Source organism: Sebastes fasciatus, chromosome 16 (assembly GCF_043250625.1).
Source record: "Sebastes fasciatus isolate fSebFas1 chromosome 16, fSebFas1.pri, whole genome shotgun sequence".
Lineage (NCBI taxonomy): Eukaryota > Metazoa > Chordata > Actinopteri > Perciformes > Sebastidae > Sebastes > Sebastes fasciatus.
Window position 1 is genome coordinate 27,736,290 of NC_133810.1, and position 14,530 is coordinate 27,750,819.

A 14,530-nucleotide genomic window follows, 5' to 3' on the forward strand; every position below is an offset into this window, starting at 1 on the left:
TTTTTAGTCCGTAAGAAGCCGGCATTACCTCATGCCTAAAGAAAAGCCTCCGGTGTATTGCGGTGTGATTCCCAGGGAACAATTACAAGACATGGACGGATTCCAACATCATTAGAATCAGAATGGAGGCAGGCGGAGGCTGAGTTCACTCTGGCTGGCCTTCCTCTGAGCTGATTGATTGGGCTTTAGCGTCGTCGTCCTGAGAGGAAGACTGGGACACTGGGACCGGCTCCTTTTAACTGATGGCAAAATAAACTCTCAAGGACACAAAGGCTCATCTGAGAGCTGAGGCTAACTCTCTCTCTAAAGCAATTTAACGGTGTTTGCTGTGTAGAAAAAGCAACATAACTCTTCTTAAATCTGAAAAACTAGTTTAGGCTGCAACTATTTCTGCTAGTTGTAGTTTTTTAGCATCACTTCAATGACATTTAGTGGTGTTGTGTGTCCTTTTGCCATTGGCCAAGTTACAGCACCCTGTGGTGTGTCACCTCTAACATTGCTGTGATACTACTTTATAAAGTCAGAGACGCTTTTATATACCCATTACATTCAGTTTTCTATCTCCTGTGTAACACAGGACTTGCTGTAGTTTGTGGGATTGTTTCAGTTTTTCATGACTATTCTTACTTTTATCTCACAGATAGCAGCCTCACTGTTTTCTGATCCTTTCTCCTTTTCTGTATTATCAGAGCTGTCATGAAGTCTGCTGCTGAGCTGACAACCGATAATTCAGACTGAACACTTTGTGCTGCTGCTTCATGTTAAAAGCTTTCCACTGCTATTCAAACCTCCCTGTTTCCTTCATTTTCACCCTCCATAGTTACAAACGAGACAATCTCTGTCTTTTTTTGTCTTCTTATGTTTATGTCTGTCCGTACATACAGTACGTACGTTCGTCCCTTTCTCGTGAACGTGATATCTCAGGAACGCCTGGAGGGAATATCTTTGGCACAAACATCCACTTGGACTCAAGGATGAACTAATTGGGATTTGGTAGTCAACGGTCAAGGTCACTGCGACCTCACAAAACACATTTTTGGCCTTAACTCAAGAATTCATGTGCTAATTATGACAATTTCACACACATGTGTAACAGGACAAAAGGGATGACATTTTGGACAGATGTAAACTTGGCTGGTTACCATTATATTATTACCATATTCACATTGAAAGCAAGAAACAATAGATTTTAAGGATTTACCAGATATTTTTCCTTTCAAGCACTCCCTTATCGCTAACATTCCCATACAGGAGATGAATCAAACCAAGACAGTTGAAATAGCAGCGTCCCTGAAAAATCCCCGTATCATCAACAAAGCTAATGGTGCGGTCATGAAGTGCTGTTCAAAGGGTTTTATGACGAGCTATACTCTTTAGTGTGCAGCTTCTCTATGTGCTCTATAATACATCATCCAAGGAGGGTGAGGAGAGGGATTCTCACACAATGTATGAAAGGGTTAGTGTTTGTCTGTTTGTGTGTTGACCGTGGCGTTTCTTGTGGCTTCTTCACAATAAATGCCACCCTGTGGTTGAATGTTCAAATGTAAATAGATTGACTGGCTATCACAGAAAAAATACCGACCAGATAAAGTATCAAAAATGAGGTTTGATTTCATGGTAATCTTAAAAGGATACTTTGGACTTTTTGGAAGGGGGTTGTATGAGGTTCTCATCCATAGTCAGTGTATTACCTACAGTAGATGACGATCAGCCCCCTGTTTGGAGAAGTAGACAGGAGTACCAGCACTGGGGCAAAGCAATGTTCTGCTGTGGACGGGGCAGCACCAAAGCGTGTTTCAGCCACCTAAAAGAAAGGCCCACCTATTTACTATAGCCAATACACTGACTATGGATAAGTACTTCATACAAACCCAGTTTAAAAAATCCAACCTATCATTTTAAGGCGTTAACTTAAATGGAAAGTGGTGTAATAGCTTCAGTAGTTTCCTTGTCTAATATTTGATGCGCCATCATGCTCAACCATAATGATGAGATTACATTTTGTCTTCCAGTATCTTAGCTGGTGCCAAGATGAGCCCAAAGAGAGCATTCAAGTTTAAGGAGAAGGCACTTGCTGAGTCACGGCCTGTATTGATTATAAATGTCGTCCGTGAAGCATCTTTTTTTGCCTACAGTGACGAATAGTGATCACATCTTTGCTTTGACTGCAAGCTAATTTAGACAGTTTTGGAAATTCACTTAAACATGCACTTATTTAAGGGAAACGGCCGTTGCATTGTGTCCCACAACTATCTTTAAAATGTCGGCACTTTTGAAGTTTGTGCAGATCATTTATTGTCCCATTCTACTACTTCTACAGTTGTACTTTATTATTTTTTGTAAATTATATTCCTCACCAGATCATGTGTTAATGATTTCAGTCAGTATGTTCTTTCCTTGAAAACATATGGTCTGTCTGGCTCTAGTTTGTAACCCACTGACTAGATATTCAGACGGGATGTTACCATCACAATAGCACTGGAAGATGAACACGCTGGAGCCTCAGCTGCTGGTTTAGTAAACAGCTGGTCATTAGTGTTGACTTAAATAACAGGTATGGGAGCATTAAAAACCCTCGAGGGAGCCACCAGATCACCCATCATCTGCCGTTACCAAGACAACATAATCTCACAAGATGATGTCACATGATTTTTAGAGCGCACCATGTCATCCGGATGTTTAATGTTACATTAGTCTTTTTGAGCCGTTAGAAACGTGTGATTGTGGCAGAGGGCTGTTTCAGGTTAGTAATGAGATCCCAGGAGTATTATGGAGACAGGTTTACTGGTGATTCACATGTGGAGCCATCTGTGTGCTTTTGTCATGCTGAGATATGTGGTCTACCACTGTCTAGGCCCTTTCCTTCATCTGTCTGTGGATGCTGCAGTACAGTAGCTGTGGATAGGGACGTGCAGACCACAGACAGGTAACATGAGGCAGTATTACCTTTTTTTTGTGTTTCACTCTGAGGACAAACCCTCCCTTTACCTCCAGCTTATCTGTTCACCCCGTCTGTCCATCTGCTCTCGCTGCAGCCATCACATTCATGTGTGCCAGGTCCACTCTCAAGCTCTTCCCTCTGAGCCTCGGGGCTCATTTAGAGCAGAGCATCCCCGTCACAGCGGCAGGGGGCCATCATCGGTTCCATTCAACTGAAAGACCAATCTTCCATTCTTCCACCATTTCAAGGTTTCCTCCACATGGGTGACAGGGTGTTTGTATATTCATAAATAGATAGTAGATACAGTCTCATCTGGTAAATCTCCCATACCTTCTTAGTCCATGTATTGTATGTTGGGGGGTTACCAATGACAGTCTTGATCACCACATTGACTGTCACATTTACTGCTGCTTTGTTTAGCTTGTCCTTTCACTAAGAGCTCACAAGATAACGAGCTCATTTGTGTAACACCCAGGATTATTACAGTTCTATAAAACATCATAAAGTGTATTTATTTCCGGGCCACATAGGATGCGTGAGCAGCGCGTGTGCGTCACAGAACCTCTTGCCTTTTATTTCGCCTTCCATGTTAACTGGTTAGAGCAGCACGGCTCAGGTGCGATTCACAGCAAAGATAGACCCTTAAAATGATCTTTTGAAAGTCTATTGACATCATACCAGCAACATTACTTCAGTTTCAATATCTATATCTGTAGAATACAGTATGTCACAGACATGGACGAAAGTAAATATTTATTTTCAACTCAACACTTCCTGTTTCCGTTTCAAACTGTGGACAGAATTCCTTCATTTGTTAACACAAGGCTTTACTCTGAAATATTTGCAGGACAGTGGTGGGAAAAAAAAGTGAAGTGACTTGCACGGCTCCATAAATTAATAGAGTAGAGAGCTTTTAATTGTAGATTATTATTATTATTTACAAATGAGCACACACTTCTTAACCTTTTTCTGTCTTAAGATAAATATGAATTACATTTATAATGAAATGAAATTGCCATTATGAAAGGCAGTAGATGTAGAAAGAAAAGGCTGACAGTAGCAATAGTAGAAACGCTGCTGGTGTGGCCGCCACGCGCTGCTCAAGTCCTGAGTGTCCTGGCTTTTAGGTGCAGACCTGACGCCTGAGACAAATCCTCACTTTAAAGTTGCTGTGTGTAGGATTTTGTTAGTATCTAACAGTGAGGTTGCAGATTGCAACCAACTGAAACTTCCCCCGTGTGCCAAGCATGTAGGAGAACTTCGGTGGCCAACATGAAATGGGAATGTCCCTCTCTAGAGCCAAAATAGCGACCCGCTCCCTATGTAGATATAAACGATTCATTCTAAGGTAACAAAAACACAAAGATTCTTATTTTCAGGTGATTATACACTAAAGAAAATATACTTATTAATACATACTTATTAATATTATATTCCATTTCTGCCAATAGACCCCCGTAATGCTACCCACTGTTCCTTTAAGAGACCTGAAGATCACAGTTTTCCTGTCCAATTTGAAAGAGCATCTGCAAGGAAGAGAATGTCACCATGGGGTGCAGCGTGTAGACTGATGACAAAAAAAATTAAATATGTAAAATAACAAAATTAATAAAAACAGGAAGTGTCCACTGTATGTGATTTCCTTTCCTTGATTCTTTTTTTTCTTGTCCTCTCTCTTGCTCTGTCTCTCCTTCATCTCTCTTCATAGCTCAATATGAGCGCAGAGCTCTCCTTCCTCTTATGCTGAGTTGGTGTGCTGTAGTTAAGTGTTCAGTGCCAGTGGTAGACTGATTGAGTTGGTCTAATGAAAAGCCTTTTCACTGGGCTATCATCTGTCAGCCGCCATTAGATAGCTCTATGTAAACATTGGCAGAGGGAGATGAATCATGATTGAAGCAGTTCTAGAGAAATGAAACTCGATCCCTGTTTCACTCTAAATAAAGAAACAGATACACTGATACTGATGGTGTTTTATAAAAACATGAAAAGCCTGTAGTTGGTAAACTCTGTCTGTGTTGTGCTTGTTTTTCAGAATGGTACTGACTACGGCTTCCTGGTGCGTCAGAACTCTGAACTCTTGCGAGCCCTCGATGAGCTGGAGAAGACTTGTTCCACACTGAGGGAGGAGAATGGCCTGCTGGTGAGACTAAAAATAACAGAGCATGCAGTCTTGACTGAAGGCTTCCTAGAAAGTAGGCCAGGTGCAGAAAAAAAGGAACAGCGAACAATACATTTTAAACGTGCATTGTTTCAGTTAGGTGCTGTTACTTGCTCTGCTTCTTTTTTCACCGTCATTTATTCAGTTTATAAATAGATAATTGTCTCCTCAGTGTGTTGGCCTTTCCCCATGTGTATTTTGAATTTCCACTGCAGATGATATAAAAGTAGGAAGTGTTCCACTGAATCCCTCTTCAAGCCATTAATAAGCCGTCCTGAATAACTGTTTTTGTGACTCGTCATTGCTGCGTTTGTGTTCGCTGCAGGCGTTGTCTGATGATGATGATATTTGTTTCACATTTGTTTAGCGGAAGAGCAGCGCCCCAGAGACCGAGGAGAAGGTCAGGCGGCTGAGGAGAAAGAACACGGAACTGTCTGTTCTCGCCAAGAGGCTGGAGGAGAGGGCGCGAAAACTGCAGGAGGCCAACCTCAGAGTGGTAAACGGCACAAATCAAACACTTTTAACAGTTTCACAGCGAACTGCGTCTCCCGGCGTTTGCCCTGACTGTGACCTAAACGCTGGAGAGCGACTCATTATCAGGCAAAATCACCACATCACCACAATGTCCGGTGATGAGTTGAATGGAATAGTTCAGGATGTGATGAATGGGAGCCTTGTTGAAAAATATCAGCATCCTATTGAATAATTTAAAGCTTCACTAAAACCGGCTGCAAGAACTCAGTTTTCAGTAGGAAGTCTCTCGAGATGTAATATCTCTCCAAAAGAGATGCAGCAAAAAAAGATTACATAAAGCAAACTAAAGATGAAACTTAACGGTCGAGGATGATAAACATTTACATTCCTCATGAAACATTGCTTGAATACAATATTTAAAAACCTGATATGATGGATGTTTTCGTTTACTGTAGTTGTCTTGTTTTACAACATAGCTTGCCAGTTAGGTATCATCTGTAACCTCCACATAAGCCCCGTTTCCACCGCAGGAACTTTCTCCTGGAACTAAGAACCTTTTGAGGAACTCATTGTGTTTCGACCACAGGAACCAGTGACTAAATTAAGTTCCAGGGACATTCTATGAGGCCTTTTTACCCCCCAAAAAGACCCTGGTCGTGGAGTCAGGGTGGAGTTTGCAGGGATGACCGTCGCTGATTGGTGAAACACACACACACAGCACTGCTGCTTCAGCGGCTTCAACTCATGTACAGCTTCGACGTTAGAAGAGGGGGACAACGCGTTGGTGCTGTAAATGAGAGAAAGAAAAGTTATTTTCTGATTGTGTCTCAGCGGTTACGTTCTAAAGCACAAATAAATAACCATCAAACACTCAACAGATGATTTACTGTGGAGCCGGACGCTCGTAGTTCCATTTTCCCCTGCTGCATTTCATTCATTACATCCAACGTTCACCAGTAAATATATGCAGCAGTAAATATCGTTGCATTGAGACATAACATAAATAATAATAATAATAATAATAAATTTAGACGAAACAGGCAGACACACTGAGCTGCAGGCTGCAGAGTGTGTTTACGGCCGTGACCACCAGCAGCCCTCGTCCTATGTCATGTTGCTTTTTCATACATCAGTGGACTAATTTGCTTAATCTTCACATGTCTTTAGACCACGGTAGAAACGCAGACAACATTGGGGTGAATTGCTTAAAAACACAAAAATGTACAGTAGTTTCAGCAAAATGTATGCCCTTAGTCCCTTGACTACTTTTTAATACAGTAAGTCTGAATGCTCATGCAGCGTTTCTGTGCATCTCTTTATTGACGGAATACAGATGTTTAGATCCAGATCACTTTTGATGGAGACATCAGCATTAGGGCTGCGTATTGGCAAGAATCTGGCAATACGATCCGTATTGTATACACGGGTTACGATTCAATATATTGCGATACTGTAGCAAGGCAATATAGTGCAATTTATTTGATTAAAGGAGGAAAACTGTCATAGTATAAATAACACACCACCTGACCACCATATGGTGTGTATATATGTGTATAAAATCTGAGTAAAGAAATCTGCATTTGCATTTATCACAGTCCTTTTCTCTTAAAAACAGACCTGAACATCATAATAAAATCAGATACTGTAATACTATTCTAATGAAAAGCTGCATGATGCACGGTTTCTCTCTTTGAAGTCTGAAGCGGGCATTTGAAGCAGGCTTTTGACGTAACAGAGTAGGGGGGGTCGTGAGTGTGGAAAGAGCCTCCGGCACAAGTCTCTCCTGAAGACCGGTAGTGAAGAACACAGTAGTCTAGCAAACAATTAAAGGACCACCCATCTCTGTCCAGGCTGCTACGGTCACTGGCTGCGTTGTTATTCTCAGTGCACCTGTTCACCTCCTCCTCCCTCCCCTCCTGCTGCTCTCTGAAGGCCATGTAGCTCTGATAAATCTACACCAACTATACGTTTAAAGACTTGCATGTATTGAACTCCTGGTTTTGGACCTAATCTAATGATGTTTTTAGAAATGGAGTTGCTTATAGCCAAAGTGAGAGCCATACATTTCTCACAAATCATTGAAAGCTCCATGTTCAGCGGCTGGACTGTAGTATTTGACTACCTTACTGGGGTCTGTTTATAATGCTGCTCCTGTGTGATATTGTATGATTTTCTAGCTGTTCTTTGCTGATCTTTGACTATATATAGGACAGTACTAGTAGCTCTGCTGACCCTGCACCACCAGACATCTACAGCAGCCATTCCTGCATACCACTAGGGTTCAAGGTTCTTTATCTGTCAATTCCAGCAAAGCAGTCATTGGCAATGAAAATCTTTGGTCTCAGGTTCGTTCAACAATGCTCATAAAATATGTATTTATAAAAGGGGAAATTAAAGTAAAAGTAAAACAGAATGATCAGAATCTAAGGCATAAAATAGTGCATTTAAATTTAGGGCTTAAAAACTATAAACATTAGTAAATATAAAATAGTAATGTACATGTACATTTGTAACTTTGTGGAAGACAGTTTTTCAGATGGGAAAACTGAATGTAAGCAGGATGTAGTATGAATATGCGTGAGGAGAAGTAATATATGTACACAGAGTGTAGACAGGAATAAAGTATGTATAGACAAGTAGTAAATATGTATATATATATACAGTATATATATATATATATATACTATATAATGTTAAAAGAGCTTGGTTCATGTAAAAGTTTAAAAAGTAATTTAAAAAATGTTTCACACTGTCTTCCTCTATGAAATACTTTCTGGGGATTAATACATATTTCCTTCTTGCTGTTGTACAGGTGAATTCCCCGTCACTGATGAGACCCGGGTCGGTGGAGCAGTATAAGAGAGCATTCGCCCGTCAGCGAGCTCGTGACCTCGCCCAGCATGCCGATTCGCTGCTGTCTAAGGACAAAGAGATTGCTGCCCTACAGCAAGAGTGCAGAGAGCTGGAGGAACGGCTGGGCACCACCAAGGTATTTCTAATACAACTCCAAAGTAACTAGTTTGAACTGTGGTCTTCTTCACTGCTCTTCCAAGTTTTTAACCCCAGACAGTGTTCCATGTAAGCTCATCATCTCTGCCACAAGCTCGCTCTCTGCTGGACAACATGGGTACTACTCTAAAGTCCTAACTCCCTCCTAAACCCGTATTACAAAGGCTGCGTCACTGCTGATGACTAGATGACAGTGCAGGAATAGGCTGCCTTTCTAAGTGCCTGTTTTTATTGACCGCTCCAGAACTCATTCTCCTGAGTGTGAACATCTGCTGGGTTTAATAATGAAGGGTGTTACAGGGCGATCTGTTTATTGACCTAGTGAGAGTGTCTGCGCTGGGTCCCATGTTCAACCTCAACGAGATGACTTTGATAGTACTTGATGTTCACGACCCACAATCAGTTTTACTGCATGCGTCCCCTCTGGCTGTTATATTTATCACTGTTTTCATTTATAGGGATTTATTAAACACAATTTTAGAGTGTTGGGATGCATTTTGAAAATGTTAACAACTAAAATTAGAACCAGAATCAGGTTTATACAAGTATACACATACAAGGAATTTGACTCCGGTTTTATGCAGCCCTCTCAATGTACTTACACAGAATAAAAATAACAGAATAAAAGAATACAATAATAAATAAATACAAATAAAATGTCTATATATAAGTCAAGTGTTCAGAAGTTGTAACAATACAAATAGTGCAAAGAAATAAATACCGGATGGATATACATGGACTGGATGATTATGTACAGTATGTACGTGTGGAGATGTCTATATACTGTATGTACAGTGAGTAGGATTTATATTTACAGTGACAGGTATGTACATATTATAATATGTATATAAAGTGACAGATGAAATGTACATATTTCCAAAAATGTGCATTAAAGACTAATTTATAATCTAAAAATGCGCATTAAAGACTGTAAATTATAATCTAAAAATGTGCAGTAAAGACTGTAAATTATAATCTAAAAATGTGCATTAAAGACTGAATTATAATAAAAAAATGTGCAATAAAGACTAAATTATAATCTAAAAATGTGCATTAAAGACTTTAAATTATAATCTAAAAATTTGAATTAAAGACTGTAAATTATAATCTAAAAATGTGCAATAAAGACTAAATTATAATCTAAAAATGTGCAAAAATGTGCATTAAAGACTGTAAATTATAATCTAAAAATGTGCAATAAAGACTAAATTATAATCTAAAAATGTGCATTAAAGACTAAATTATAATCTAAAAATATGCAAAAATATGCATTAAATATCATATAACCTATAACAGCGGATATTTGGTGTTTAAGGGATACTGACAGTGTATGACTAAGTGTTCAGATTGATGGCCTGTGGGTAGAAACTGTTCTTGTGTCTTGTTATTTTGGCATACAGTGTTCTGTAGCGCCTCCCAGAGTAAAATTAGAACACCAATAATGTGCTGACTTGATGATGTTACGATCTTGCGGCGGTCTTTGATGCATGCGTCTGTGTCTGTCTGCGTAGGGCTCCCCTGTTCCATCTGGCAGAGTGGAATTTGAGAGGCTTCTCAGGGAGTCTCAGAAGGAGGTGTTGCGGCTCCAGAGGCAGCTGTCGGTCACATCATCCAGACAGCAGCACGCCCACAGTCCCGACCCCGGCGGCCCTCAGAAGTGTGGGGGAATTGAGGAGGAGGAGGAGGAAGAGGTAAAGTCATCCCCTCATATCAGAGCACAGCACAACACTACGCTGACCCCTGTTGGTCCTAAGTGATTTTAATAAGAGAACCTTCTTTATCATTATTATTATTTATTATATTATTATTTATAATTTATATTTTTATTATTTATTATATTTAAAAAAATACAGTACAATAACAATATATACATAAAAAAACTGCTCATGCCAGGGGTACATTAATTAAGTAAAAAAATAAATGAAAATAAACGTAAATGTGGAAGTTTCCCAAAATAGAATTAACTGTACAAAGAACTTATCTTTTTCTTTCTCATTACCTTCAAAACTTTTCCTGAAATTGAATTGTTTGCCCAGCTTTCTTTCTTAAATAATGTTGAGCATCCTCCCGAAATATTCTGATATACATATATTGATAAAACAAATGACGTATTTTTTCTTCTTCCAGTTCACAGAATAAGAGAACCACGTCTATGCACACTAAAACTGATGACGTCAGTCAACTGTACATGAGCAATAACAATAGCTAAGCAAATTCTATCATTCTATCATTTTTTAAATATTAAGAATTTTTAAAAAGGCATATCATTTCGCCACTAATTTCTTTAACGCATTAATGCAACTTGCAATTTTTAGGTTGTAGCCGACTCAATTTTAGAGGCGGCGGAGAATACTGACATCATATGAAACTAGAACCTACGAAATCGTTCGATACCAACCATGTCATACTAACTTGTCGGAAAGGAGGTTAAATAACGCTCCAAACTTGCGCTAAATTTTGGCGAGGAAAAACTGGCATGGCCATGTTCAAAGGGGTCCCTTGACCTCTGACCTCAAGATATGTGAATGAAAATGGTTTTCTATGGGTACCCACGAGTCTCCCCTTTACAGACATGCCCACTTTATGATAATCACATGCAGTTTGGGGCAAGTCATAGTCAAGTCAGCACACTGGCACACTGACACACTGACAGCTGTTGTTGCCTGTTGGGCTGCAGTTTGCCATGTTATGATTTGAGCATATTGTTTTATGCTAAATGCAGTACCTGTGAGGGTTTCTAGACTTTGTGTTGTTAATTGATTTCCAATAATAAATATATACATACATTTGCATAAAGCAAGCATATTTGCCCACTCCTATGTTGATAAGAGTATTAAATATTTGACAAATCTCCCTTTTAATGTTAATTTTGAACAGATAAAAAATTTATTTATTAAAATAAATATTTTAATCGATTGACAACCCTAGTTTTTATACCTAGGAGCGTTGATGGTGTTGGTACTACAGTATAGTTTGGATTACAGTATTCGCCGCCCACAGAGTTTCTCTAAAACCTAGTGTATGTTTATGTTGGCATGGATGCTGTTTTGCAGCGTTATATAATGGCTTGTCGTTGGGCCCTGATACTAATCTGCCACAAGCCATAATGAGATGATTCCCTGCCTTGAACTTGGGCCTGATCAAAGATACCGAAGTCTCACACTCTGATCCTCTCTTCATTTAATACTGATCTTCTCTCGGTTCGCTTCTTAGAAACAATTATTCACCGGTGAAGTGATGCACACATTCTGTACATCATAAATATATAAAAAGGATACATATTGCAGAAAGGACGTTATTTTGTAATTTTGAAATTTAGTTGGCCACACATCTGAACATCTGTTATAGGTTGTTTAAATGTTATCCTTTTGAAAGGTGTATTAATATCAGTTTGCATCACTTAAAGGGATACATCTTATTAATGGATATTTTTGTAAAATTGCCTGTGAAGTAGAGTAAATTCTCTGCCTGTGAAGCTCAAATGAGAATGCCGATTGTGGTAATCTCCCGTTTGTGGGACGCACACACGCACTCCCAGTGGCACACGCACACCCAGAAAGGGGCCATGTTGTGTGAACTCTAATCCCCTCTAACAACAGAATGGTACAGTCCAGTAATCCGCTCTCTGTTGCTGTGGCAGCGGTGAGAGGGTTTTGGATGGTAGGTAAGACTCCAGCCGCACTAAAGACTCTTCTATCTCGCCCTGCTCTGGATAACTAGCAGGCCAAGGGGAGCCTTGACGTTGCCACAGATCACACGAAAGGGGTAGGTTGTCTTGTTGAGTTTTGTTGTCTCCGTGTGTCGGCCCGCCGCCGTAGTTCTCTTCGGCTAAACCTCATATGCGTCTGCTTGGATGCGAGCCTGAAGCCCTGCAGGACTCAAAGTTGAGACTTAACACTGAAAACTAATCAGTGTCATGACGAATCGGGGGTGTGAGAGAATTGGCTCAAGGCGGCGAGTGTTGCATTTGTGTTAGATATTAAACGCCGGTTTATTCTGGAAGATTATTAGTATGTTACATGCCCCATGTTGGTATAACAAGGGGATTTTTCTTTTAGGTCTGTTGTTTTTTCGTATTCATTTCTGTAAATCCTGTGCTAAATCCCATCCATGTCTGTGATGGACTGCCACTTTCTTACGAATCAGAAAGACGGGACATGCATGAGGCCTAGTCAAGGGCAGCCTGTGACAAACCTGCTTTTATAACTGTCATATTTTGGAGCTTCCAGATGCAGAATTTGGACGGGCCGACTTAGCGACAGGGTGGTAGAGCGTTTGATTGGTGGACATCGATATGCTCCGTATTAAAAAAAGAAAATCAACGGCCAGGCCAATCCATTAAGGTGCTTTTAAAAGAAGTGATCCAGTTACCCGTTTCAGTAGTCTGCAGGGATTACACCAATGTGCTTATGGCATTCAGGGCCTGCTGCATGGGATCTGACCCTGCTTTAGTACGCATGGGCCCAAGGTGTACTTGATCCTTTAGTATATATGGACCACATCAGTGTGGAGTGTACACAGTGGCACCTCACCGTGTGAAGCACTGTGCAACATGCAACACCTCGACATGAGATAGACTTTAGACATGGCTGAATCCTTCATCATCATGACTGATAATGATTCATATGGCTGCACACATTCAGCAGGATTTCAGTATTCACTTTATTTATTGTTTTAAATAAGGCTGTTAATTAAAATATTTAATTGCGATTAATCTTAAATTAATCACACATTTTTCTATCTGTTCAAAATGTACCATAAAGGGAGATTTTGTCAAGTATTTAATACTCTTATCAACATGGGAGTGGACAAATATGCTGCTTTATGCAAATGTATGTATATATTTACTATTGGAAATTAATTAACAAGACAAAACAATAACAGATATTGTCCAGAAACCCTCACAGGTACTGCATTAAGCATAAAAAATATGCTCAAATCATAACATAGCAAACTGCAGCCCAACAGGCAACAACAGCTGTCAGTGTGCTGACTTGACTATGACTTGCACCAAACTGCATGTGATTATCATAAAGTGGGCACGTCTGTTAAGGGGAGACTCGTGGGTACCCATAGAACCCATTTTCATTCACATATCTTGAGGTCAGAGGTCAAAGGACCCCTTTTAAAATGGCCATGCCAGTTTCTCCTAACCAAAATGTAGCATTCATTTGTAGCGTTATTTAGCCTCCTTTGCAAGGCGAAGCTAGTGTGACAGGGTTGGTACCAATGGATTCCTTAGGTTTTCTAGTTTCATATGATGCCAGTATTGTCAGAGGAGCCAACGATCACTCATTCCAAATCCTTATAATAATATAATAAACATTTCAATTTTAAAAGAAGTTCAGTTCATCGTGTCATATCAAAAAAAAACACAGGAGTAGAGACAAAACAAGAAAGCGTTTCGGATTTCTGTATTTTCAAAGTTTAAACAAGCACTAGTGTGTTATTGATACATCAGGACGTACTGTATTGACCTGTCTGTCATGACCCACTCAAGCCAAAAGACATACCAAAATAAGATTCCTCCATCAGGTTGCCTGTAATATTTAACTGAAAAAATAAAACAGCAAGGAAATGTAGGAGGTGACCAAAACATTCAATCAAGCTGGAACTGTCTTACATTTATAGATATTTACATACATGATACTGTATGAAAGCCTGACTTAGGCCTCAGTGCTTGAATGCATAGCAAACAGGTGTATGCATGTAAAATGTTAAAGCTCCTATGCACAAAATAAAAGTGCTTGTACAAGTTATACTTGTTACAATTAAACAAGTTTGCATGCCAAGAAATATTATATTTAGCATCCTAGCTCCTCATTCAGCATTAATCTGTAGAATATTAGCGCTTGTTAGCTGTAATTGATGATATATTAATTGCAGATAAGTATGGATCCAGCACATATTCACTCAGAGCTGCAACCAGCTTTTCTCCTACCGGATTA

The 14,530-nt window shown here is 39.7% G+C and overlaps 1 protein-coding gene across 9 annotated transcripts in view; it reads left to right on the plus strand.

Moving 5' to 3' along the window:
* The window catches only part of tspoap1 (TSPO associated protein 1), a 79,538-nt gene that overhangs the window by 24,844 nt on the left and 40,164 nt on the right, over nucleotides 1–14,530 (plus strand). For all 9 annotated transcript variants that reach the window (XM_074610099.1, XM_074610100.1, XM_074610105.1 and 6 more), the window contains 4 exons: nucleotides 4,974–5,081; nucleotides 5,467–5,595; nucleotides 8,386–8,562; nucleotides 10,094–10,273. In XM_074610099.1, coding sequence (XP_074466200.1) covers nucleotides 4,974–5,081; nucleotides 5,467–5,595; nucleotides 8,386–8,562; nucleotides 10,094–10,273 — 594 coding nt within the window. The remainder of the gene's footprint in view (nucleotides 1–4,973; nucleotides 5,082–5,466; nucleotides 5,596–8,385; nucleotides 8,563–10,093; nucleotides 10,274–14,530) is intronic.